The sequence below is a fragment of the Tasmannia lanceolata genome, unplaced genomic scaffold (genome assembly GCF_043159265.1).
Source record: "Tasmannia lanceolata isolate RefF3 unplaced genomic scaffold, GAP_Taslan_0.1 ptg000037l, whole genome shotgun sequence".
In the NCBI taxonomy this organism is placed as follows: domain Eukaryota; kingdom Viridiplantae; phylum Streptophyta; class Magnoliopsida; order Canellales; family Winteraceae; genus Tasmannia; species Tasmannia lanceolata.
In genome coordinates this window covers 10187649-10215636 of record NW_027518714.1, presented here as the reverse complement: position 1 = coordinate 10215636, position 27988 = coordinate 10187649, and the positions used below count along the sequence as shown (strand labels likewise).

Sequence of the window (27988 nt, the reverse complement as noted above, 5' to 3'; positions counted from 1 at the left end):
CACTCTCTTTTCACATTCATTCTCTTTTCACATTCATTTGCAAAAAGCAACTTTTTCTAAGAAAGGTTCTTCTTTTTTCAAAAAACCCCTGAAAAACATTTTCCAAAGGCTCTAAAATTTGAGAAAAACAAAAGATTTTGAAAATCCAAAATCTCTAACAATATTTTGGGTTTTGTCTCGAAGTCTTAAGTGGGATTGGGTCCTCCAATACGTGAACGTGAGGAAGAGTTTCCATATGTTATGATGCTTGCGTGGCAAGTCAAGAAAAATTGGGGAATCCCCACCGCGGATACCGTGTTTACGGGTGAAATTGCGAGCCCTACTTTTTCCTGATTTTCAAGTCACTTCCCAGTTTCAACTCATTCATGCCCTCTCAAATCTTTCCTCCTCGACACTAATTTACCAGGGCTTATACTCCTATGTTTATTTTCCAAATTCCCACAATCCAAACACATCCTTAGGATTAGGGTATAGGCTTATACTCCTATGTTTATTGAAATATGAGTACTGTGGAAATCCTCGAGTCGACATAACAAGTACTTCTCTTGGAAGAAATCCATTTCATCCTAATCAAATTTAAATGTAATTTGAGTCCAATAATAGGTTTAGGGCTGAGAATCGGTCGTCCTAATCTGAAACGAACAGGAGTAGTTTGTACATCCCTGGGACTTTCTAGTCATAGATTGAACAACCCTTGTACTCTTGTAGCGGTTGTTTGGTGAAAACGAATTTTCATACATTTGATAAAAAAAATTTCCATGGAAAATTTTCCCTAAATCGAAATTCTATCTATTTTCAATGCAAATTGCATACCTACTGGACCCAGGGTTTTTTTCCATGAAATATTATCTTCCAAGGAAGTTTTTTCCATAATTTTTTTCCCTACATCCAAACACCCATGTAGGATTTTGTTATAGGAACTTGCCATTGTGCTCTGCTTTCAAAACACACATGAACACTCTAGAGAAACAGAACTCATTTTGTTTTTGGAAAAATAGAGAAACAGAACCCAAAATAAAATATTTCAAAGAACCAAGCCCTGCATCTGGTTTGGATTTCCTTTAGGCCTTTTGGCTCCAAATATAGAACCAAAATTTCTGCAGAAAACCTCATTTCACCACCTCTCAGTAAAATCATCATTGTAATATGGGTTGTGTTCGTTGTAGCATAACCCCCCCCCCCCCCCCCCCCCCCCTGACTTCCAAATAAAACTTAGAATTTGATAATGAAAACAATATCAAGAGATAGAGAATGATTAAGTAGAAAGACACTTTTGTTATCAATGCTAAAAATCAATTTGTAGGTCCGACACAGGGACATGTAAGTGAAACCGAGGTTGTTGAGAATCGACCCACATGGTTTTGGTTCCATCATAGGCATCCTAATGGGTTTAATATCTTGTTTCTATGTTAAGAAACTTCTGTATAGGTCTCCTAATTTGACAATGAGAGGGATTAAACATTTAGGACAGAACTTTTATATGAAGTCTCACTTGTCTTAGGCTCTGTTCACTTGTTTTATAGCTGCAGGAAAAGAAAAGAAAGGAAAAGAATCTAATGTGGAAAACTGGAAAAGAAAGGAAAATAAACTGTGAGAAAATTTATTTTTTGTTAGAAAATTCCGTTGTTCACTTGGCCGAGAAAGGAAAAGAAAGTATGCTCGCAAAGTGGTTTTCTCAGGAAAATGATTTTCTCATCCTTTTGGTGAGAAAATTTAGAGGGAAAGTGCAAGAAAGTTGATTTTCCACGTCATTATTTATATTTTCCACCTGTGTAATTCCGCTTTCCCGAGAAAATGAGTAAACGGCGGAAAATGTCAAATCGTGTCCAATCACGGAAAATTTTGGCTTACCTTCTTCTCCTTTCCTTTCTCAAGAAGGCAAGTGAACAGAGCCTTAGAGTTAGAGGAAAATGGTGTGTCTTACATATTCACTATGAAGAGGGAGATAGGCTAAGAAAGAGTGTTATCCATCATATGAGAAAGAGAAGGTCAGGGTTGCGAGTAAAATGATTTGGGTTAATCTTTTGCAATTTTGTTTTCTGATCTTATAGTGGAAGATCAGTTCTTACCCTACGGACATAGGCATTGTTGCAGAACCACATATATCTGTGCTCTTGTGTGTGCTTTGTTTTCTCTATATTTATTGTATAATTTATTACTCTGAATTTTCACCAAAAAAATCTCAATAACGTGTATCAGTTCCAAAGATTCGAATCTTGTGCAAAGGAAAACAAACATATGATTCGATCTACATACGGATCTTGATTGCCAGTGGACCCTTATTTTGTGTGATTGCAATCGGTATTTTTTATTAGTGCACGGATCAATGTTGAGTTCCATATAATTTCAGTCTTTCATGATTGATTTGATTAATCAATGTGGTTTTACATAATGACACTAAAGGCTTCAAATATGCAATTCTAACTGAGAAGTTAGACTGGAAGAGTTGTAGCTACAATCATTGACAAAAAAGTTTGTAGAACACCTTAGTTAAACAAAGTCTAGATAAGGCATTGAAGGGAAAGGAAAGTACATCAGTGAAGATGCAGGGTGAAGAGTGACTGTCTATTAGATATCGTCATGTATGGTATGAAGGAAGATTCAATGCCTGAATTATAGATGTTAGAAAATCTCTACATGTCAAAGTTCTTGTCCAAAAAATAATATCTAATGCGTCAGTTGTATAGGCTAAAGATGTAGGAAGGTGGAAATCTTATAGAACACATAAATGTGTTCAATGGGATCAATGGAATCTTGGATCAGCTTCACAAAGGTGATGTCCAGATGAACAAGACAAGTTCATATTTTTTCTTACATCGCTTCTTGATTCATACAAGAATCTAGTGGCCACGTTGTTGCTTGGAAAAGAGATGATGAAGCAGTAAAAGACCACACCATTGTTCCTATCTAACAACATGAGGATGAAATTTAATATCGAGGGTAGTCAATATCACGGATTGATTGGCCAAGAGGAGAATCAAATAATAAGATCACCTCATAGGGAAACTAAGGAATGCATGTCGAGATCCAGGAAAAGCATGCAACACTTTCGTTGCAAGGGGTTTGCCTTAATGAAGCAGAATTGTCCAAAGAATACTGACTCATGAGGGAGAGACTAACATGATTTTGATAGTACAATAACACTGTTGGATGAGCAAAACAAGGTTATTTGAGATGAACTAATTCACCAACTAATAAAGCAGATCTCGCATAATTCTTTACCTATGAGGCTGCAGCAAACCATGATATACAAAATGGTAATCTTAAAAATGTTACATATTTTTGCTTCCAGCCCTGAAGAATTGTGAAGAAAAATTATGATCACCAAGGAATGGCTGAGCTGGTATTTAACATTATGCAGAAAAAAAAAAAACCCGAATGGCTGAGTTGTACTTAACATTACGCTGAAAAAATTAAAAGGAATGACTGAGCTGAACTTAACATTACGCTGAAAAAAGTAATAGATAATGATAAATAAACTGTTGAAAACAACGGCAGTTATGCCTGCAACAAAGTCACATAGACACACACACACACACACACCCACTGTCTACCCGGATAAAAATAGATCATGAGAAATGCCCTCTGCTTAGCTCTAGCCTTCTACTTTGCTATAAGTAAGATCATGTCCACAAGCCTGAATTATCGCTAACCGGTTTCCACCAGTCAATTTATGTATGAGTTGTTGAAGAGACCACCTGGTCGTTGGGTCCTCCTGAAAATACATGTAAACAATGTCAAATAGATAAATAAACAAAAAATTGGCATTTTGAACAGTGGGTTCCTTGTAACAAGAACAAAATCATGAAAAAATACATAAAAGTTGGGAACACAGCCACCACAATTCAGGAAAAAAGAGCAGAAGGGCATACTCACAGATTGTTAATCAATGGGTTCAATCAAGTTGCAAGCAAAAAACAAAAGAATGGGATCAATCAAGTTGTAAAATAAAAAATAGAAATCTAACGGATGGAGCACCCACCCAACAAATGCAGAAGTGATTGCATGATTAAGAGCTGCATTGATTGTGCGTAAATCCAAGAGGTCTTTTTCCATTTTTTGCTTCTTGGTAGCTAGCCTCCACCCCAACCATAACTTGTTTTCCTCTTATGATAATGCCAAAGGACTACATTTAGAACTTAAAAAAGAATCTTACTGTTTCAAATAAAAAACTTATGTGGATCTTTTTCTTAAAAATAACATTAAAACTTCATGAATAAAACATCTAGAACAATAAATAATTAAAACTTGTAATTCTATGAGAAACCCCTCTTCTTCAAATACGTGGTCCCTTCGACTTCACCTCGCTTGCTAGGTTTGTTTGGAGCATTCAAGCCCCGATGCAGGTAAACATGTTTTGTTGGACAGCATGCCTCAATAAAATCCTCACTGTTGACCATTTGCAAGGAAGGTTATTATCGGTGTTGCATAGATTCGTTGCCCTCCATGCCGAATCCATGTCGACACATTTCAACACGCAAATTGGACATGGATTCGCATTGGATACAGCTAGATTCTTGTCATAGCTGTGTCCTGCACGAATTCTGTTTTTTGGGATTTTTTTCCAGGCGAGTCCGATACTTCTCTGTCTCTTTTAAAATGCGAATCCTGTATATTTTCCTTTTAAATGAGTTTTATTCTTTAACTCTTTTTTTTATTATAAAAGGACAACCCGTCCTCTCTTAATAAAAACCCCAACGCCTTGACCCTCCACTCTCAAATATCGACCCCCGTTCTCATTTCTTCTTCGACACTCCTAATAAAAACTTCAATGTCCCTACCCTCCACCCTTAAATTTATTATATTCTGTTAAAGTATAAAAGATAAATAACGCATTTCTTCCACAGGTTAAGCTTTTGGAGAAGTTGGTAAGTTGACACACACACACACACACACATATGTATATGAGTAAAGGGTTTCTGCGCTCGAGTGCAGGAACAGGGGTGGGGCCACATTGTTGGGGGGATCCAAAGCATTCATTTGGAAGGCCCTTTCATGGATAGGGTGTCCACCAAAAATCAGCTCATTGGATCATCTTAGGGTGTCCATTTGTGGGGTGAAAAAATGGGCAGATTAGTGGACAGTCAGTATTTGTCCATTTTCACCCCCATAAATGGACACCCTATGATGATCCAATTAAGCTGATTTTTGGTACACACCCCATCCATGATGGGGCCTTTCAAATGAATGCTTAGGATCACCCCAACAATGTGGCCCCACCCTTGTTTCCTGCACACGAGGGCAGGAACCCTTCTCTCTCTCTCTCTCTCTCTCTCTCTCTCTCTCTCTCTATATATATATATATATATATATATATATATATATATAGCATAAGAGAAAAGGAGGGAATTATTTGAATTTCTCCCAAAATTCTAATAGAATTACACATCACTTTTTTTGACTTTTTTTAACAAATGCACCCATTCAACCCACATATTTTCAATCCTACCCCCTCCTTTATGCTTTTTAACAAAGGCACCCATTAAAGCAACATAATTTCAATCCTACCGCCCTCCTTTATGCTTTTTTGATTATGGAAACCTCTATAGATTGGAGGGCTAGGATCAGTCTATGGAAATGATTTTACGGGCACAACCCATTGATGTTGTGTTCCATCACATGCACGGTTTGGATCAACCTATGATGTGGTCCGTACAGTTCTTTATCGATCCGTGCATCACACGGGGTTTTTTACTAATGTGTGTGTGTATAAATTTGAAACTTTTAAATTTTATTTTATTTAATAAAACTTACCAAATCCACAAATCCTACTTTTGGGGGTTTGCTGAATCCGACACCTCGAATCCATGTCAGATCCCTATTCTGGTAATCCAAGCTCACCCTTAGAGGAATACCAATGACTTATTTCTACATGTTTTGGGAGGAGATAAGGTTGAGAAAATGCATTAAGGAGGGTTCATGTCATAGGTGGGAACCACGCCCGCCAGGGAAGATGAAACTGAACTTCGATGGCTGGAGTCATGACAACTCTAGTGCGGATTGTAACAACCGAAATTTTAATTAGGGTTAGTAATTTAAAACTTTGTTATTGGCACGCCAAAATTTATGAACTATGTGTGCCTAAACTAACCTTAGTTAGTATATTAATTTAAGTAGAGATTTAAGGGTATTTTTGGGCATTGTAAAAGTTAGTGGAGAATTTAAATTTCATTTTAGAGGCCTCCATACAATTTAGCCGTACCCCAATTTTTGAAGATTTGCCGCAACTCCAAATCCTCCAAAATTTTAGTCGTATCCAATCTCCCCCTAAAATTTTGCCGCACTCCCAACTTTCCTAAACTTTAGCCGTATTCCCATAATCTCTAAGATTACAATTGTACCCCCAAATCCCCTAAAATATAGCCGTATCTCCCCAAATTTTTTATCATATATCCAACCTTCCTCGCCCACTCCAATTTGGAGTGGGTACGGCAATTGTTTTCCTCCCCCTTGGGCGCCACTTGTGGGCCCACAAATCGTCTATATATATATATATATTATATATAAAGATACATATTAAAAAGATTAGAAACGTACCTAATTCTACATAGAGAGAAAGAATATAGGAGAAAAATAGCACAACTCATGATCTAGGATAAGTAGGAAAGAATTTCACCCAAAGTAGGAAACCAAAACTCATTCTCTATATAAGTGGGACGCCCCTCTCTCTTTCTCAAAATTTCATACGTTTGAGAGAGAGGGTGAGCGTCGGCCAAGTGGGAGAAAGAAAGAGAGAGAAAAAAAGAGAGAGAAAAGAAGAAGAAAAAAGAGCGGAAGAGAGAGGGAAAGAAAAAAGAAAGAAAGAGAAGGGAGGGAGAAGAGAAGAGAAGAAGAAGAAATCTAGGGTCTTCCGTTCGCAATTGTCCGGGTAAGTGTCGAAACACCATCTTTTGTGTATTTATCACAACGAATGGAGTAGGGTTAGTTCTTAAATCATGTTTTTGATGGAAATAATGAAAATTTTGAAATCTGGAATTTGTTTCTCTCCCATAAGCTTTTAAAAGTATTTTTGATAATTGCACACGACAGGTTCGTCCTATCTGAAATTTAATTAAATTATGAATTAAATCTTACAGAAGATAATTAAGATATGATTATTCCTGCTGAAAAGGTAAGAATTCATGATTTAGGCTAAGAATACGAATTTGATAACGGCACCAGATGGTTTCGTCCTATCTAGAATTAATTAGTTTTAAGACTAAAACTTTATATTAAATATTATAGACATATTTATTCTTGCTGGAAAACTCAGAAAATAACATAAATTGACAAATTTTCGATTTTATTACGGCACAAAGTGCCTCCGTCTTATCTAAAAATAACTAGAAATTTGATAAAGATACTTATAGGAGTTATTTATATAGGTAAATACTTGATGAAAATCAGATTAAATATCAGAGTTTTTGATAAACTCATTTTTGATAACGGCACAAAAAGTGTCGTCTTATTTGGGAAAAATTTGAATCTGTTATAAAAGTTTTCTATGAAAGTTTAAGGAAGGGTTAAACATGTTGAAATCTGAAGAAACTGAGTGAGTTGTGGTCAAAGTTATTTTTGATAACCGCACCAAAACAGTCCGTCTTTGCTGAAATTTTCTAACGTAATTAACTTGGGACAGCAAAATTCATTTAAGAATAATATGAACTAGTTTTCCTTCTCCAGAAACTTAAGAAAAGGACAAAATGAAATTTTGATAACTGCACAAGCGGGTTTCGTCTTTTCTGAAATTTTAAAGAATAACATAAAAATATAGTAGACCAATCCTTAAGAGTTAAAAACAGTAGAAATTGATAAAGAAGCTAGTAGGTAGAAAGTAATGAAATTTTGGTTAGTAAGGGGAATCAAACTAAGGAAAAGAACAAAGATACCAATTAACTAACGGTGAACACTGAATTTTAGGAAAAACTATATAACTCTGTGTATGTTATTGTCAGGTTGAATACTTTTGACTTCTCGCTTAGAGATCTCTTTTTCTTGAACTCGGAATATCAAGGCAAGTATTGGGCTGACTCAATTATTAAGGCTATTCAAATTTCTTGAATTTATCCTCCAAATTTTTACCATGATGATTGTTGTTTATAAAATTATCACATGATTTGTGGAAGATTTGTTTTAAATAATTGTCCTTTTATAAAATGAGACGAGATTTATTATGAGTAGGGTTGCATGTTATGAGATTTCACAAAAGAAAAATTTAGATTTATGAGGAAGGAGACAAGCATTGTTATCTAGAAAATTGTATCGTACTTAGGGAAAAATGTGAGGGAGGACTAAGGAGAACCCTTGGATCCAACCTTGGGCGAAAAGCCAAAAGCCAACCAATCCGAGAGCGTACGACAGCTAATAGGCGTTGCATTTGATAGACCCTTGTGGTGAACTGATAAAAATCCTAAAGTAGATCACGTTCCATTAGGGAATAGAGGGTCCTTGATGGTCAATGATCGTCGGCCAAGCTATAAGCCACCGTTTTATGTGAGAAAGAATACTGGGGTTGCCGCATGATCATTGGGGAAAGAGAGATACATTCTGTCATGCATTGCATTTATTTAAGTTCATAATTACTTTAAATGTTGTTCCAATTATTGCAAAATTTTGGTTGTCATTTTATTACTTCATTGTTGTAATAATTAGATTGATAAATATCATGTTATTTGGTTAGATTTACGATTTGAACATTTCCAATATTTGCTCTAACCCACCTACCCTACAGGAAATGTAGGTGATGAAGAAGGAGCCTTCACCAACGAGAACATCTAATGAAAAGCATGCGGGAATGGGACGAGTCTGTGTCGAGAGTTCGGAATGACATAGTTTGTCATGATCGAAAGTCATTGTTAGAGGAATTTGATTTTTATCAATTGGGTGTAAAGACTCTAGTTTAGCTGGTTTAAATTTTTATGGTTTGAATTATTAATTTCATTATTTAGGGAACAAAGTTATTTAATTGTTGAGATAAATAGTCAAAGAAGTGCTTTGATTGGGTTTAATTTTATTATATCGATTCCGCTTATGTTTGACTTGTGGTTTTAAAAAAAAATTATGTGGTTTTCACAGTGACTTAGGCAATAGAAGCCAGGTCGTTACATGGATGATATTGGAGGTCTTCTGAAGACTGCATATAGAGAGACGGTTTGGGATTTTTCATATCCGATTGAAGTAAAAGACTAATGAACCGGAGGTTCAAATCCTTCAGGACATTAGGATGTTGGATCAGAAACAACTACATCAAATTATTATTAAAGGAGACTCCCCCAATGTGGTTAAATGACCAAGAGATGATGTTAGACACATGAGGTGCTATTGAGGAGATCAATGGTGTCCTGGAGGATCACAACATAGAAGTGAGGTTAGCTAAATAGGATACAAACCCTATCCCCGGCTCTATGGTTACTAGGGAGACAACCCTTCCGCTAGACCAACCCCTCTGAGATGTTACTTCGGCTACAGAATGTGCCGTTTTGCCTTTGCTCGTTTTTGCCTTGATAAAGTTTATGTTCGTGTTTTCCTTCTTTTTCCTAATATGTCTTCTTGTTCTTGACCATCTTGGACTTTGGGCTTTCTCTCTTTTCTTTAATAAAGCGTCAATATTTTAAAAAAAATACTTGAATTACTTGTAATTCTAATCAGCTGCAAAGCCATCTTCACTACTTGAAACCCTAACCTACATTAATCCTTCCTCCCCAACCTACCATATATCTCGTTCTATACCTTCTAGTTTGCTTCCAGTAAGGCTTTTTCCATGCTTCATCTTGACTTCCGAAAACACCTCCTACAACTTTCCTCTTAGAGCTTTTCGTGTCCCGCATTCCCGCAATGGTCAGCTTACAAAGCATTGAACATGGAGGAATGCTGGTACGAGTTCACTGAATGCATAAAAGAGAGCATTTATATAAAATGTTAACACTTGTAAATAAACTGAAAAGCACAAATATTATCAGGAGTAATGTGTCTGATAGCAGTAAGAGCAAAATACTGCTTGCTTAAGATTACCTCAAAAACTTCTGAATTAACCTACAAATATCCTAGACAAAAAAAAAGATAATATTTTTTGAATGGTTAAAAAAAGATATTCTGTTCACCAAATAAACAAATAAAGTCATAAAATAGCTTCAAGCAAAATTCATGCAGAATTCATGCACAATAACTCTCTTGGAAGAAGACCAAGCTTTGTTAGTAGCTTAGAGGAGCAATTAACATTTTTTTTTGGACAGCATGCTCCAATTAGATAAACAGAGTGTAATTGATTCCTACAAATGGATCTGTATTAACCTTGAAGAAATAGCATAATGTTGGTGTGTCAAAGAGAACATCATGAAAGATCTAATGCTAAAGGATAACAGAAATATAGTAATTTAAAATATAATATATTATAAGATAAGCAACAAAAACCATGTCAATAGAATCAAATGGTTTCCATAACTTTGATCAAGAAGCACTCACGCGAAGGCAATTACTGAATGTTGCATCTCTTAGCGTGTCAGGAACGCAAATCTTCATAGCTTCACAAGCCCTACATGTTTGGAAACCAAAGATCACCGGCATCTTATAAGACAGACATATAAACAATGAGCACTAGAAATGATGGTAAAACTCAAGGCAGAAGCATGTTTGTGAACTATTTATACAGTATAAAAGACATGTCCGTATACTAACAGTGAATTATCAGATAGTCTAAGATAACAACGAATAATATGCTTTAGAAGTTGCGTAGAGCGTTCAGAAACTGTAGAGCGTTGTTCAGCAAGTGACGCAACCATATTCCGCAGAACTTGACTTACGGCAAAAAAGCGTTCTGCCGAATTACAAATGTATTCCAGCCCAGCATCATCCAAGAGAATTTTTTCAACAATAAAGGTAGCCACCTAGACATTCAAGTAGGCCAAAGAATCCATGAGATACAATTCAAAAGGCATTCATAAATTCAAAGGTAATTTCTTCAACATCACAGTAAATAGCATTTAACTAAGTACATTGACAAACCAAGAATAAAATGAAGCCATCTAGAACTTTAGTTCAAATAACAGGAATCAGTAGTTAGGGGAAAAACTTTCTTCTATAAATGGTAACAGAAGAAAATAGAAAACAAACGTATACAATAGGCATGCACCCAAAGTTCAACCAACTAAAGAGACATAAAAGCCCGTCTAAAAGAGAGTCTCCTGGTCTTTGACCACTTGATAAGCCAGCCGCTCAGAGGCCTTTTCCTCATGTATATAAAGTTATGAACTAGTCAATATTACTTCAATATCTTTTCAAACAAAACATAGGGGTGTCAAGAGCAAGGTTGCCAGAGCGGGAATCGAAAGTGGGAATCGAAAAGGGAATCGAAGGCTCCCAGGGAAGAATCCTGCTCAATGTTGCCAGAGCGGGAATCGAAACGGGAATCAAAACGGGAATCGAAGGCTCCCAGGGAAGAATCCTGCTTCCATGGTCAAGAGAATGCTGAACCCAAGCAACGCAACTTAAGGTGTCCACCAACCCAGGGAGGCCTGATAGTTAGCATTGACCTTGCAAAAACAGTGTGGGTTTACATTTTAGATTAAAATGGTAATCCACATGCATGTGAGAGATGAAAAAGCACCTCAGTAGGAAGGGTTGCCGAATAGTACTAGTAGATCAGTTCCTGAAGCCTTTATGTAAACAACATGAAGCCAGAAATATAAGACATAAATTGCAGTGAATTATTTTAAGTTGCTTTGGATGTCATCTCGTTGGCTAGCAAAGCAACCACTTGGAACAAATCATCAGTCTTCTTCTACAGCAACAAATGAGCTAAAGTAATGTTTCATTAATCAGACTCAAAGATAGTAGCGGAAGCATTGAGAATGCAGGACTGCCAAGCTTAAGGCTATGTAATATTCCCAAAGTTCTACAGCAAGGTTATCCAAGATATCTGACAGAAGAAGATTAGAAAGACATAGTCTTCCGTTCTCTGGAAGAAATGTGACAAAAATATTCATTGTGAATGAAGCCCAAGAGCTGATTTACTTGCTAATTTTGGTGTGCCATGTAAAGCTTTTTGGTCTGGCATGAGATGCCCAAGTTGGCGAGTTGTGATTTGGTGTTAGTAAGTTTTTCCTTTTCTCACTTTTGTATTGCATGTCGTTGGCCATCTGTCTTTGTTTTTTAATGGTCATGATTCATTGATGAAAGAAAAGGAATGTACAATGCCGACCGAGGAGGTCAGCTATATAATAAGAAAGAAGTAGAAAAGAAACCAGAATCTAAAGATATAAAAACAACTCCTATCATAGGGGAAGAAAGTTAAAAAGTTCTAGCTCCTTTCTAGCTACTCCTTCCCTGGCCAATCTGTCTGCCTCCGAATTGGCTGATCTTTTCACATGATGGAAAGATACCTAAAGGTCCTGAGAAGGCCCAAAGCGTAACATCATCCGTATATCTGAGAAGACTGCCTACCTCTGCAGGCCCGGGATTTCCTAAGCTAGATCCATCAAAATTTAGCTTAAGGAATCCGGGGGGGGGGGGGGGGGGGGGGGGGGGCGCAACTTTGAATCACTTGCAGAAACAAATCTAAAGGAGAGTAGAACCTTGACCCAAGATACAGTCAAAGCATTAGCCTTCGTGAAAATGAAATGCGGGCGTTTGGCTACATCCTTAAAGATTATGGCATTTCTTTCTTTCTACAATGTCCAGATCGTCGCTAGGAATGCTACATTCCATAAAACTTTACATCGCTTCTTCCATGGGACGAACGACCATGCATCCAAGAGAAGTCCAAGTGAGATGGGAAAACTCAAGAAATGTCGAACCTGCGTAGAATTCTACTCCAAACCTCACTAGCAACCTTGCAGTGTAATAGCAAGTGCTCCACAGTTTCCCCAGCTTTAATTCACTATGCGCAGTGGTCTGCTAATAACATTTGACGGCTTCGCAGATTATTGACGGTCAAAATTTTGTCTAGGGAAGTAGCCAAACCGAAAGCGCGAACCTTAGGGGTTGCTAGAAAACTCCACACTTTGGCTACCTGCAGGGATGCCGTGCAAGAATAGAGCCGATGATAGAATGATTTGACACTGTTGGCCATCTTTGTATCTATTTTCCATTAATCATTATTTGTTTAAAAAAATAAAAAATAAAGGATAAGCAAACAAGATTGGTCAACATGAATCTAGCTGGCAATCAAGATGCAAAGCACCCATTAAACACTGAATACAATAGAGTGGGTATATCAAGGAGGACTTCAGGTCATCTGACTGGAAAACATCATCAATGATATCGTGGATTTGGCGATGGCAACATGTGTCTTTTAGCTACACTTTGACAGAAAGCAAACATGGCGGCATGCTTGCATTTTCTAAAGGAGTGTTAAGCCTTCGTTAATGGGAGACCTCTGCCTACTGTGTAATGACTTGATTTTATTTATTTATTTATTAATGAAGTTGTTATTTACCCTTTCAAAAAAAAAGTTGTTTTTTATAGAAACGAAAAAGAACTCCAAACTGAAATTAGCGAAACAGATCCATAACAAATGAATGAGTATATTTCCTCCCATCATTGCACAATATGATCCTCCCATCGTAAAATCAATAGATTTTACAAAGAAACTGAAGGAAAATGGAAACAAAATAATGAGAAGTTAATCTCTGGATTTTGTTAATAATACTGAAACTTTGAGTGCTAATGACACAGATTACATCAGAATAATGAGAAGCATGTGGTAGACAAATCTCAAATGCAGAAAAAGTTCCAGATTTGTCTGGTCACTCACCGTTTTTGAAAGTTCATCGCCTATCTCCATCATTCGCAGACACATAGGAATTATTTCAGTTGACAGAAGAAAAACTATAACTTCTGTATCATCAACCTGCAAAAGATGATGTTAAATATATTTTCCTGATTTTGGAAATAAAAAGAAAGAGGCATAATAACATGAACAATAGCAAAGAGCTCAGTTTAGCTGGCAGGTCTCTGTTGACCACAAATAAAGCAATTGTGTCACAGAGTATGTTACTATGTTCCCCATGAATTTTGTCCTTTTCCCCGCACATTGTGATTGAATGAAAGTAGATAATAAATGTTTACACTTATCAATATGCTAAATGCAGGTGAGAGATACTTCAGTAGTGGCCAACAGAAGACTTAAAACATATGAGCATTTTTGAGAAGTTAGAGGGAAGTATTTTAAGGTTTTCAGAAAATTTTAGTGGTTGCTTCCTGTGCTCCAAAGAATCATAATCAATAATTCAAATTTCATAGAAGACTGGTTCAGATAAATCTTAGGGAATCATAGAAATTTAAAAAACCTGAAATAGACACTTTTAGCGTCTTTTACCGAAAACAATTTCTGTTGCGGAAGGCATGCATGTGAAATCAAGATTGTTTATAATCTAGAACACCATGAGGCAAGCCCAAATGGTCTTGTTCCCATCCCAAACGGACATTTCATGCATAAAGGATGACAACAATCAATAATTATTTTTTCTCGGTGGAAATTTTCTTGGTGAAATTTGCCCTGAGTTGTGGTTGACGTTTTGGATCATCTATGATTTGATCACAGTTAGCAAAACAAGATACGGCAAAAAAAGGGACGGGAAAAATTCGGGTATAATACTGCATTGGTTCAGAAAAGCATAGTAAAAAACGATCAAATAAACGGAAACGCAAAAAAAACTTTCAATTAATAAAACGGGTTTAGTACGTTCTGGTTTTATAAGACAGCTGTGAGGCCAGCCATGATGTATGGCTCAGAATGTTGGTCCACCAAGAGGCACCATGTGCATAAGATGAGTGTAGCGGAGATGCGAATGCTTCGATGGATGTGCGGCCACACAAGGTTATATCAAATTAAAAATGAAGACATCCATAAAAAGGTTGGGGGTGGCACCAATTGAGGAGAAGATGAGAGAGCACCGCTAAAGATGGTTTGGGCATATCCAATGTAGGCCTTTGGATGCTCCAGTGAGAAGAAGTGACTCGTGCCAAGTTGATGTAGTAAAGAGACGTAGGGGTAGACCGAAAACAACTTGGGTAGAAACAATGAGGAAAGACTTTGACAGCTATGAGGCCAGCCATGCTGTACGGCTCAGAATGTTGGGCCACCAAGAAGCAGCATGTGCATAAGATGAGTGTAGCAGATATGCGAATGCTTAGATGGATGTGCGGCCACACAAGGTTAGATCGAATTAAAAATGAAGACTTCCGTAAAAAGGTGGGGGTGGCACCAATTGAGGAGAAGATGAGAGAGCACCGCTTAAGATGGTTTGGGCATATCCAACGTAGGCCTTTGGATGCTCCAATGAGAACAAGTGACTCGTGCCAAGTTGATGGAGTAAAAAAGAGGGAGGGGCAGACCGAAAACAACTTGCGTAGAAACGGTAAGGAAAGACTTGAGGGCTAGGAACATAACAGAGAACATGACCTTGGATAGGATAGAATGCAAGAAAATGATCCATGTAGACAAACTGACGAACCCAACTAGTGTCAGGATTAGACTTAGTCAATTTGAGCCGGGTAGATCCTTTCACCTTCTTCATGAAAATTTTCTAAAGGATTGATTAGCCAACCCCAACTAGTTTGGGACAAAGGCTTAGTTGAGTTGAGTTGCGAAAAATGGGTATGTCTGCATAGGAGTACTTGCGTATCTCTGTACAAGTACCGTTAACACTAAAATAAGTAAAATATTTATGATTACTATCCTTATAAGTCATAACTAATATATGTGATCTAGAAGAAATCATGTCACCTGTTGCCATATTATATTCTTAATAAACCAAACACATTCATATATTCTACAGAAAAAAGAAAAGGCGTGTAGTGTTACAAGTTCCAGCTTAGAACAATATAAAAGTAAAAGCATGGAGGCACATTCGCCGTAAAATAAAGTTAAAACTATAACCAAAGCACATAAGAAATGTATTCTTGATTACTGACATCCTTGGCTCAATTGCTATCAAGGCAAGCAGGATCGCATGTAACACAGTTAAAAATACAAAATGAAATTCAAAGGGTTGATTCACTGAATATAGAAGAAATTTGTCTTTAAAATATTCTATTAGAAACCAAAAACAGTATTAAATAAACAAAGGTATAGAATTACAAGTTGTATTGTATCTTCTGTTGTGTTTTTTCACTTAATTTCTGCCCTCGCAGTTGTAACATTCAGATCATGGAACTAGTCTCATAGATCAACATACTCAACAAAAATGAAGCCTCTGTTAAAAGATCAAATCATCTGACTAACAATAACAAAAAATAAAATAAAATTTATGTAGAAAAAGAAGAAAAAGCCCGAAAATAAAAAGTATTTTGGCTGATTCCGCTTTGAAATCTAAAAAGAAATTATTCTATAGCAACGAAGCTACCGTGGAAGAGAAAAGAGAGGGAAATTAGAAATCAAGATCTAAATGAAAAAAAAAAAAAAGGAAAGGAAAAGGAGCCTCGGTAAGTAGTATTTGTCCTCAAGCATTTCCATTAACAAGGACAGATTTCATTTCATCGAAATACATGAATTGGAATGAAGAAATAGAGAGATGAGAAACTTTTGATTCTTTACCCAACTTAAATAAAGTTCCAGGATGTGCGTGTAAGAAGAGTGAGAGAGAGGGGTGTTAGCATTTGGGAGAGATATACCAACGGCCAGTTAGAGGTGGGGAGAGTTATACCAGCGGCCGCGAGAGTGTGAAGAAGAGAGCAATCGGGAGAACCGAATAAAAAAATTAGGGCATACCCCCTATTGTGGGCAAACTTGTGATTTTTGGGAAATAGAAGGGCAAAATTGGAAAAATCTAATAAAAAACGTGTTTAATTCAAATAAAATGTGTTTTAAATGCTTATCTCAATAAAACTCTCCGTTTGTTTTTGCTATCCAAAAGTTTTAAACGGGGTTTTAAATGCCAACTCTTAAAAACAAGTTTTATTCCAAAAAAAAAGCCATTTAAAATGATGTTTTGCTAACTAAGGATCTGATCATGTAAAGTAGGCAGAAGTTGGTTCAACAAGTGTCTTTTAGGAAGGAGTGCAGAAGTGCATTTCCTTTTAGCATTTTCCATTATTTATAGTTTTAAGTAACATTTTGCTTGGAAGAACAAAAATGACAAAAATGTAAAAATTTAGGAAAATTAACAAGATAATTAAAAATTTTACAGAAAAGTCTCTTATCAATCTAAATTATCAATGTGACTAGAAAAAATGCAAAAAAAAAAAAAACAAAACAAAACAAAAACCTATAAAATTAGCATAAGACTATGAAAACAAGAAGCCTTTATAAATTCAAAACTTCCCTTTAAGGTTGAGATTCTTGAAAGAAATAGAAATTTGAACCTATGTAGATTTTAGGATTAACAAGATAATTAAAAGAAAAAATTACAAAAAGTCTCCCATCAATCTATATTATCGATGTCACTAAGAAAATGCCTATAAAATTAGCAGAAGACTATGAAAACTAGAACCATTCAGAAAAAAAAAAGACTGAAAACTATAAACCTTTGTAAATTAAAAACTTCCCTTTAAGGCAGACTCTTGAAAGAAATAGAAACGTGGAGCTATGTAGATTTTAGGGAGATTTTTGTTATGTATATTCCATTTGTATGAGTAAATATAGAATAATTTTTTAAGATAAAAAGAGTAAAAACTGATATTGTGAGACAAGGCATTTTCAATAAATTATGAGGATGTGTGATATATTTATCTGAGTCATCCATTTTCTTGGCCCGTTGCTTGGACAATCGTAGTAATTTGACTGGAAGGACTTTTGCTTAGTAAATATGGTCATTGATCTTTTTCTTTTTTTGGTTTAAATCCTCCATTTAAAGGCCATGGATCAGGTGTTTAGAATTCTCTAATCACATTATCTTTTTTATCACATTACTAAGTAAAAACATAAAATGATAAAATGAAACCTGCAAGTGCTAAGTACCTTAACAAGTGCTCCTATAACTCCTAAGGTGGTAAGCCTCAAAAATTCATATGGTTTTGCCTTGCTTTTGGTTAATAGCAACGGGTACAGATATAAAGGAATATGAGCTGCAAGAGGACAAAATGCCAAGAATTATGTGAGCAGAAACTTAATGCAAGTAAATCTCAACCACATTAATGATCAATGTAACATAGCATGTCAGTGGAAGAACTAAATAATTCGAATGAATAATTCCATAAATTTTTACCATGATAAAATAAGAGAGCAAATTAAAGTGATCGTTAACTAATGAAATTTTCACAATCATATATGTGGATGCAAGTCTCTGAAATATAACCATCATTCAAAAAAAAAAAAAAAAACCATCTTCAGAAACAAACTTCGAAATGCTTCACATAATCATTCAAGCAAATCCCAAAACATGGATAGAATGGCCAAAAACATCTCGTCAGCCATATATATAGAGGGAAGGACTTAACAGATCCTAAAAACAGTTGATAAGTTGGAGCAATCTCAAAATCCTCCAGACTAGACTCCCAACAAGGAAAGAAAACCTGCCAATCTTTCTTTCTTTTTTTTGAAAATTGACATATTTCATTAATATAAAGCTAGCATTCGGGACCAGGAGTCCCATCCTGCCATACAAGATGTTAATAGAGGGTGCTAGCTGGGCATACTCGAGACCAACTCGTAAATACAAAAATATCAATTCAAAAAACAATTGCCCATCACCGCCTATTTCCTTTCATCGGGCAACATACATTATAAAATAAAAACCTTGTATACTTCGCCTGTGCCCTTCAAAGAGCTGTTCACACAGATCTGATAATAGAAACCAACCTAATAAATTGAAACCCTGAAACAGATATACATGTCCAAGATGAAAAATAGCAGGTACGAGAGTCCTGAAAGGAAGTTCTTGGCGAAAGACAGATTCTCTCAAGCCAGGACTATTGGAATGAGAACTTCAGGATATAGGCCGATATTTGCAGTTGCTATTTAAACCAAAAACCTGCCAATCTTAATTACTAAAACACCATATGAAATTACAAATTTTGATTAAAAAAAAGTATCTCGTTGTTACACTCAATGTATAAGTGCCAAAAGTTGAGAGCACATGTATATATATTTAGTGTTACTTCACTCTTAATGTATATAGATGACTCAAAGTTAACATATGCATACAGTACAGCCACATAAAGATCCATCTTTTCTTTATAATATCTTTTGTCATATTGTGAAAAGGTTCAACACTTTGTTTGTATATAAATAATTGATTTTTTTTTAATGGTTGTATGATAAATAATTGATACATGGTACTTTATATGCAACATGTAACTACATGCAGTTCTCAAGTGTTATTTCAAGTTGTGCCTAAGCTAAAAATGGTAACATAGTCTTCTTTCCTTGTTTCCAGAACGAGCATATGATATTTAATATTCAAATCACAACAATGTATCAAAAAATACTTTTAGCTCCTCTTTCACCTAGTCATGCTAACAGAGCAAAGAATCTCTAGATCAAGAACCTCTTCCATCTGAGTTTGATCTTCCCTCAAAGTAGGATTGCTCTCATTTTAGTCAATTGTTTCTTTTTCCTCCTCTTTCCTACATTTTCCTACTTTTATCAAGTAAGCTGCGAAGCCTGGGATCGAACCACAACCTCAAGGTTCCAACAAATTTTTGAAAACTCCAATGATCCGATCGACCAAAGTTTTGATCTTTCCTTGCCACCTTGCTTAAATCATCACGAGGATATTTGTTTACATTCCCTAAACAAAATATGTTACATCAGAAGGAAAGAGCAAAATAAGATTACCATTAGGAAATAAAGAGGAACCTCGCACTAAATAAATCCAAGTAGAGATACCAAAAAAAAAAATGAAAGCACGATTAAACAATGCCAAACAGCAGATACCGTTCTGTTATCCCAAATAAATGAAAAAATATCTCATGTATGAAGTGTAAAACTTAGATGTAACTCTTTAGAAAGTATAAACTGTCAGTGAAGACCACTTATGTTTATGTAAATGTTTCTGAATATATGATTGTACATACCTTTATCCATATGTGCTTATGGATAAACATATGCGCACGAATGGGGAAAAATGAAGAGGCTCTTAAAGTCATCAAGCAGAGAGAAATATATAAATGAATAATAGATTCAATTGTATAGCTCTAAAAAAAATTACAAAGGAAGCAGATATCCTGATCTCCTTTATTTCATATTGACACCCCTTTCTTTCTTCTACACTTCCCTGACTGGCTGTTCATGGCTTGATGAGAATTGTAGCATTTAAAAATAAAAAGGGTTGCCAATATCAAAACAAGGGGAAGTAAATATCAGTATCCATTACAAAAGACTCCATAAATTAAGCATAATTCAATCAAATTGCAATTGAACCTTCAAGAATAAACTTCCAAGTACATATTACAGATCAAGATATTATGAATCTATGCATACATATTCCTTTTCCTTCAGTTGCTTTGTGAGATGATCCAAGTGGGATATGTAATCATACATAAATAAAGAAAAAAGGATTATGCAGAACTGTCACAAATGTCGTTCTCGGGAATTTCTCGGCAAGGGAAAATCTCGGGATATATTAATTTTAATTATTTTTTCGGGTTTATATGGGGAAATAAACGGTAAAAATAAAATTATTTAAAAATATTAAATTTAAGAAAAAAATTTAAAATAAAAATATTGGGATAATATCGGGATATTTTATGATAAAAACGAAAATGACGCTATATTTTTAAAATCTCGGGATTAGTTCGGAATTTTGTCGTTTTGTCAAAATCTCGTGATAAAAACAATATATTTTGAAAATATCAGAGATATCTGTGACATAGATGCAGAATTACCATTGAGAAAAAGGGTCCTCGTATCAGGATGTGAGGCTACACACTGCAGAAAATAAACCAAAAGGGGTCAAATCAGTTATGCCTATAAAATGAGTGAGATTGGACAAAATGATCTCGAACATGAAACATCTACAAATGCAGCACCCATACAAGTCCTGGGAGTACATCAAACCACCAACAATGAAAACAAGAAAAGAGAAATTACCAGACAATATACCTTTTAAGTCTTTATAAATAGATTGCATAAACATGAGTAGAAGTCAAGATGAGAATACTATAATAAGTGTGCGCATTTACTTGCCCAAATGACAGAGTCAACAATAAGCACCGAGTTTTATGTGCCAAGGAACAACAGGGGGCGGCTGGGAGAAAGATGGTGGGGTAATTAAATCTATAGCTTCAGGTATGGGTAGGCAAGTAACAAGAATTCAACTTTCAGCTTGTTGCATAACAAATAGCAACAAGTCTCCACGTAATGAACATAAGGCATAAAAAATAATAATCTTACAACAAATTCACAATTATCACATGTTTTGAGTCTTATCTACTCTAATACTAAGCTATACACCCAGAAATAAAACAGTATATTTACTTAACCTACCAAAATTCCCAATATATTACATGTTCTAACCATATTAAAAGAAGACTCCTAATATTGCCACTACCATGTTTTGATAGTGGGGCAAACTCACCTTGTCTTTCTATTTTTAAGTGGCAGCTAAGAGCTTTTTGGGACTTGTAATAGCTTTTCACAGCTGATTAAATAAAAAGACAAGGTGAGTTCACCATAATAACAAACATGGTACTGCGAATATCAGTGGCCTAGGAGAATTAAAATTAGAATTTTATTACTCGGATCCTTTTTTCTGAGGATAGCCAAATCCTACACTCGGTACCCCTGTTGGATTCTAACACTTTTTCTTGTACCATGCAACATAAATTATAAGGGAAAAATCAACACTTACAATTTCCAAAAAATAACAAAGAGAGAAATCTTTAAACTGGACCAATATTATGTGATAAATAATTGACCTGAAGAAGAGCAAGTGCATTGCAAACTCGTATTGATGCACTGTTCGTAAGGGCTGGAGGTGAAAGATCAGGGTATATTGAAACTATCTCCTGTGAGTAGTCAAAGGATTTGGCATTAATCCCAAGTAATACAAACTAATAGCAAAATGTATATGCAAACAGATGAAGCACACAAATACATCTCTTATATTGTAGGCGAATAGACCGACAACACTTACATCTTTCTTTATCCTTTACAGTTCATCAGACAGCACTCCCCCAGATGGAAAAAATGGCAAACAAATATAAACTCTTAGAGGAATGATAGAATGAAGGGCGCCCCCATTGGTCAGTTTCTGCAAAAGTCAAAACCGCTTCTGTTTTTTCCTGCGCCATCCACCTTTTTTCGGCGCAATCTTAAATGCACTTTGATGAAGCTGACCAATGGGGGCGCCCTTTAAAGTGGTTTTTGCAGGGGTGCCCTTCATTCTATCATTCCTCAAACTCTTAATGCAAACAGAAATGGAAGATTTACACTGAGTTGTTGACAACCTGAGAAAAGAGAAATTTTGTCCCAACTGTGCAGAAATTATCATGCAGCTAGAAATAAGCATGCCAAGTTGCAAAAATAAAAGTCTTTGTCAATGCATCTATTTTATCAAACCACATTAAAAAGAATCAAAGACTATAGAAACAAAATACAATGAATCTTCATTTTTCGACATAAGAATTTTTAAAGTGATAGTTCTGCTTGAAAATATTTAAGCATTTGCTGAACAAGATAACAATCTTGGAGCTGCATGGAGAGGTAGGAATGCTCCTCAAAAACTATCTAGTTAATTCATATGTGCCGAAAATGATGTCAGACAGAGATAAAGAAACCATGCAATTTAAAAATAATAGTAAAGATAAATTCCAAACACTTTGAATGTAATTTTTATGGGGCTAGTAGAAAATATGCTTAAAAAGAGAAAAAAAGCTCAACCACGAACCATTCGAAAAAAAATCCAAGTAAAATGAAAGAGGAAAGGATTGCAGTGAGGAAAAAAGGATTTTGCTGCATTTAGATACAAATTAGAAAGTTGCCAACAAAATTAGTGTTACCAGAAAATAAAAAATTAAATTAAAACCAAAAGCAATGGATATTTTATTCAAAATAAAATATTTTAATATTGTTGCAACGGTCTCTTTTTTTCATTTAAAAAATAAAAAACAGTATTTTAATATTGTTATGAAACAGCTGCAATGTTTGTTATTTCCTTTTTAAAAATTAGAAAGCGTCACAACGTGTGAGCATCAACAATGTATGGGAAGCATACCTGTAAGAGTACAGCAATAGTACCAAAAGAATGCCACAGCATTGAAGCTAGATCTTTTTTCTGCAAGAAACTGAATGTGAGTCTCCAATTCATCCTAAAAATCTCAAAAATCAACACATGATAACATCAAATTTAAAAGAAAAACAACATAGGGGACATCAAAGGGTCCATTGATGTCTTATTATACGTTAAAAACGTAATTAATGATAGAAGCCCCTTTTGCTTCAGTAAGTCAGTATCATTACTACATAGTAGCAATATTTGAACCTCAAGGATTTAAATTTCAGTTTCGATCGCCACGAAACGTTTCGGTTTTGGTTGGAAATTTTGGCGAAAGTTCAATAAAATCATGGATACATAAGGTAACATGGGCAAATGATAGAATTATAAGATCAAATTATAGGAAATGCTTGAATAAGAATAAATACACACTCAGAAACCATCACATAAGAAAGGCAATCATCCATAATGATTTAACAACATCGAAGACCTAGTGGCATGAGTTGTCGTATATCTAATAATTCAGTACATACTAAATTCACATGTAATTCAATTATATATTTCACGTGCTATTCATATAAATATAATGATGTAGCACGTACTAATATGGCCACATCAAGCGGGATTGTCCGAAGCGAACTGACCGGGCGGACGATGGGGTTACGAATACCGTGGTGGAGATAACAAATGAGCAGAGTGAAGAGGTTGGGGACGTTCTCACAGCCTCCACAAGTAATCACACTTTCCATCACAAGTGGATTCTAGATTCGGGGTGTATGCTCTAGGAGATAATATTTTGATACGTTCCAGGAGACATGGGCAGATGTTATGTCCTTGGGTGACAGGTTTACTTGTGATGTCGTGGGAGTTGGAACGGTGAAGATCAAGATGCTCGATGGAATGATTAGTACTTTGGGTGGTATGGCGTATGTCCCAAAGATGCAAAACAATCTAATGTCACTTGGCAGGTTGGACTACAGGGGTTGCAGGTTTTCAGTTGTAGATGGAGCCATGAAAATCGCATGTGGTTGTATGGTTATGATGAAAGGATAGAAGTGTGGCGGATTAAATCGTCTGGCCGGGGACACGGTGATTAGTGTTCCTATGATCTCGATAGCTAGTTGGAAACAGGGTAATGATCTGCGCACACGTAGGATCTCTTTCGCAGTTGGTGCAGGGACAGGTTTCCAGGTTGCAGAAAATGGTGAGAAGGTGACGGCACCTGCGATGGGGAGGCCAGATTGAGATCCCTCTCCATGGTTGACTAGGTGAGTCGACTGGTTGACAGCTATGTGCATTGGCAGTGTTGATCGAATTGGAAAGATCCAAAAATAGGATGATGGTTGGGTTTGTAGTCTATACCTAGGAAGGCCAATAGTGGTTTGCGACGACAGCGGACCGGTGGCAACATCAACGACAATTCTTCGGGTGGCTAGGAAATAAGGCAAGGTGGAGATTGTTGGGAAAGTTGCCTTGTTTCCCAAATGCACGGTGAGAAGTAAATTTAGATAGAGGAAGAGAGAGAGAGAGAGAGGAGAGAAGGGTTTCTTCTCAGGGTTTTCTCCTAGGTTTCTTCTTGGGTTTTTCCTCTTGGATTTTCTCGGGATCCTCTTGTGTACGGTCTTGGGTGAGAGGAGTAAGGCAAGGGTTGCGGGTTGGTCGGTTTTGGATTGATTCATTGTAATCCATGTGTATTGTTTTTCTCATACTAGAAGATCATGTTTTTCACCCGTGGATGTAGGCTTTGCCGAACCACGTAAATCTTGGTGTTCATCTTGTGGTTTGCATTTATTTTTACTATTCCGTTAATTTGTGCACGATTGGATCAGATTTGCCCAGCGGATTTTCACAACAGGTTCGCCCAGTGTTACTAGGGCCTGTTACTTTTTCTCCGCCCTTAGCCCTCTTACTTTTTTTGCCTTTTCCAGCTATCTCCTACGCGTCAACTCGGACCCGAGGTTTTCCCTTCTTTCTAATAAATCTTTTATTGCCGATCGAAAAAGCAAAAAAAAAGGTTCTACATTGTTCTCAAAAATCTCCAAAAGAATCCCCTAATCCCTTCTCAAGATATCATCCTCGTTATCTACATCAAAAAGCAACATACAAAAGAAATGAAACCGTAACAAAACGATTCTTACCCAGTCTAAATTTATTGAATAAGCTCAGAAATAGTTCAAGTCCGAATCATCTACCAGTTGATAAATACTAGACTACATCTAACTGAGCTAAGTCAGATTGGGGACTAAGTCCTCTTTTCTTCCTTCAAAATACCAGAGACCAATAACTTCTTCCTTCAAAATGCCAGAGACCAATAACTTATCATCGAACTCAAAACACATTGCAACATAAATTATTCAATAGTTCACGTTGTATCATAAATATCGATACTGGATTAAGGAATAAAAAATCCAAGAAAAAAAAAAATCTTACCTTGGCGATAAGGGCCAGATGGTGGAGAGCACTCTCTCTCTTCTCGGGATTGCTAAGATCAAGAATAAGGTGCTCTACCGAGTCCATGTCTATGTCTTTGTTTACCTCTGCATTATCGTTGGCATACGCAGAAAATGGAGCATTCAGAGAGATGGGCTGGGGTGAATTCGCCATATTCGCCATAGTCTAGAAACGGAAACAACGATTTCTCGTGAATGGCCTTTTTCTCACTTGCTTCGTCTCTATTCCTTGCCCTATTTATACACATTTCATATGGCGTTGTGGCCGTGGAGTCAACATTTTAAAATTGTACTGCAGGGCCCACCTCAATCTTGTTACAAAATATATCCTCCCCATTTTTTTACTTGGGACAGCCCGCAGCGGTGTATCTATGACTGCAGATGAGCTAATGTACTTCACGTGGGGAGGATTCAACTGCCTGATTGCCCATGTACACTGGAGCAGGCTGTCTCATGTAGAGAAAAGGGCGAATTTATCATTTCCCAAATCTGTTTCATGGGATGATCCTAACCCTTCCTTTTATAGAAGGGATGCTTATATGGAAACTTCTATGGATGGAAAGGTTGGGATCATTTATGGAAATGATTTTCGGGGTACAGCGTATTTATGTTGTGGCCGAACAAATGAACGGTTGGGATCATCGGGGTCGTGCGTTACATTTTGGAGAATCTTCGCGCACCATTTAAAATCTCCTATTTATCGTGATTTATAATTTTTTTAATCATTTTAGCGCGATATATTAACACTTTCAAGGAAAATGTTTTTTCGCCAGTGGGATTTCTAAGGACCATCGAAAAAAGGCAATTCACCGAACATCTGTTCCATGAGAGTGCAGCCACCTCGGATGAATTAAATGAATAAGACAAAACATGAGCGCTCATGCAGCTGCACTCGCATGCAGAAGCCGTTCCATGAAACGCCTTCTGCGATGGTCCTGCTATTCTTAATAGAGATGATAAATGCGCCAATCTTCATTACACGGGACAGCCAGCTCCAGTGTACTTGGCAATCAAGCCCATTGAATCCTTCCCACGTGAAGTACGTCATCCCCTCTGCAGTCATAGGTACACCGGAGCTGGCTGCCCTTAGCAGAAAAAAGGCACAAACACGTCACTTCCCTATTTTTAAAACATGTTTATGCTCGTTTATAAATTTAGCGGAGCATATAGAAGAATTAAATGAGTAATAAATGCACTCTGATAAGATAGTCAAACAATGCACTTTGATGGGATAGGCAAACGGGTTGCTTGCCTTTGTAGCTGACTCTTGCAAGGGTGCCCTTTAGTTTATCAGTACTCTAAAAATATTTATCAATGCCATTTTTTAAAAGAAATGTTGCACGGAAGAACACACTCGCAAAAATCAACTACAAGGTTGCCCCATTGGATAATTTCACCAAGGTGCATTTATAATCGCACGTGATGGGGGTAAAATCGAGCAACCAAGGACGCGATGACATGAGGCAGTGGACCCACAAGACTCCAAAACCTCTGTCGGTCGGTACCCACCAACTCACAACCGAGCGCACAACCTTTGGAGGAATGGGAACCTGTCTCCATCATTCGTCGGCGTGACTACCGGGTCTTTGACAAGCAGCTGCTCAAGAGGACATACTGGATCAGTATCACACTATCACCTGCCAACTTACCAGCACACACCACTTCGAGGGATCGTACCACACGCCACTTGTCCATCGGCAAATCGGCGCATGCCGCTTCATAAGGAACATGTCACATTAGCCATCTGCCAAGGGAAAAGGACATTGTCATGACCCTTTCAATCACCTCCATTCCTTGTACCTACAACTTATGGCAAGTGTGCCATGCTCCAAGAGTTCCAATTAGCTCGATACTTTAACGGGGCGTACCATGGAAGGCGTTGGCACCAAAGCATAGTGGACAGCACAACGCCACGTCGTCACACCACCCTCGGGAATGCGGAACCTCAGCCTAAAAGATGGAACCCTCCCCTCCACTTCACGGGCAATGCACAAACTCCAATGCTAAGTTCTCATTCTGTTTGCCTTAAACCGATTTGAGCGTTGGAAGGTTATCTCGAAGTTCTAACTCCGGGTGATCGTGGTCTTCACCGTTTTGTCTGTGAGCACAGATCATCGGCCAGCGTAGCTTCCCCTCCATCAAAGCCAGACAAAAGTGTGCGACCCATGACATTGCGGACGGCAATTCGTTGAGCCATAATTGAGCTGCAACAACATATAAAAAATAAAAAATTGAAAGAATAATAAATGCACTTTGGTGAGATTGACTAGTGAGGCCACCCTTATAGCTTCTTTCTTGCAAGGGCACACTTTAAATATCAACTACTACTACATTGCTCGTAAATAACTAACGTATAGACGATGATAATCCACAATTACATTACTTGTTGATGATTTTCTAGAGGTGCAACTTGGGTTGGGTCGGATTTAGCTTTTGCTAAAAAATGAAAAGGAAATAACCTTGCCC

General features: G+C 36.8%; 1 protein-coding gene across 1 annotated transcript; it reads right to left on the bottom strand.

The window, feature by feature from the left end:
* Positions 1-3413: 3413 nt before the first annotated feature.
* Positions 3414-25938, bottom strand: LOC143862068 (uncharacterized). The gene is made up of 9 exons (XM_077373063.1): positions 25503-25938; positions 23073-23132; positions 21775-21864; positions 20743-20785; positions 17876-17982; positions 13730-13825; positions 10654-10862; positions 10441-10510; positions 3414-3715 (listed from the first exon to the last, which is right to left on the bottom strand). Exons 1-9 carry the CDS (start codon positions 25683-25685, stop codon positions 3596-3598), a joined length of 978 nt encoding a protein of 325 aa, XP_077229178.1. The 5' UTR covers positions 25686-25938; the 3' UTR covers positions 3414-3595.
* Positions 25939-27988: the final 2050 nt, after the last annotated feature.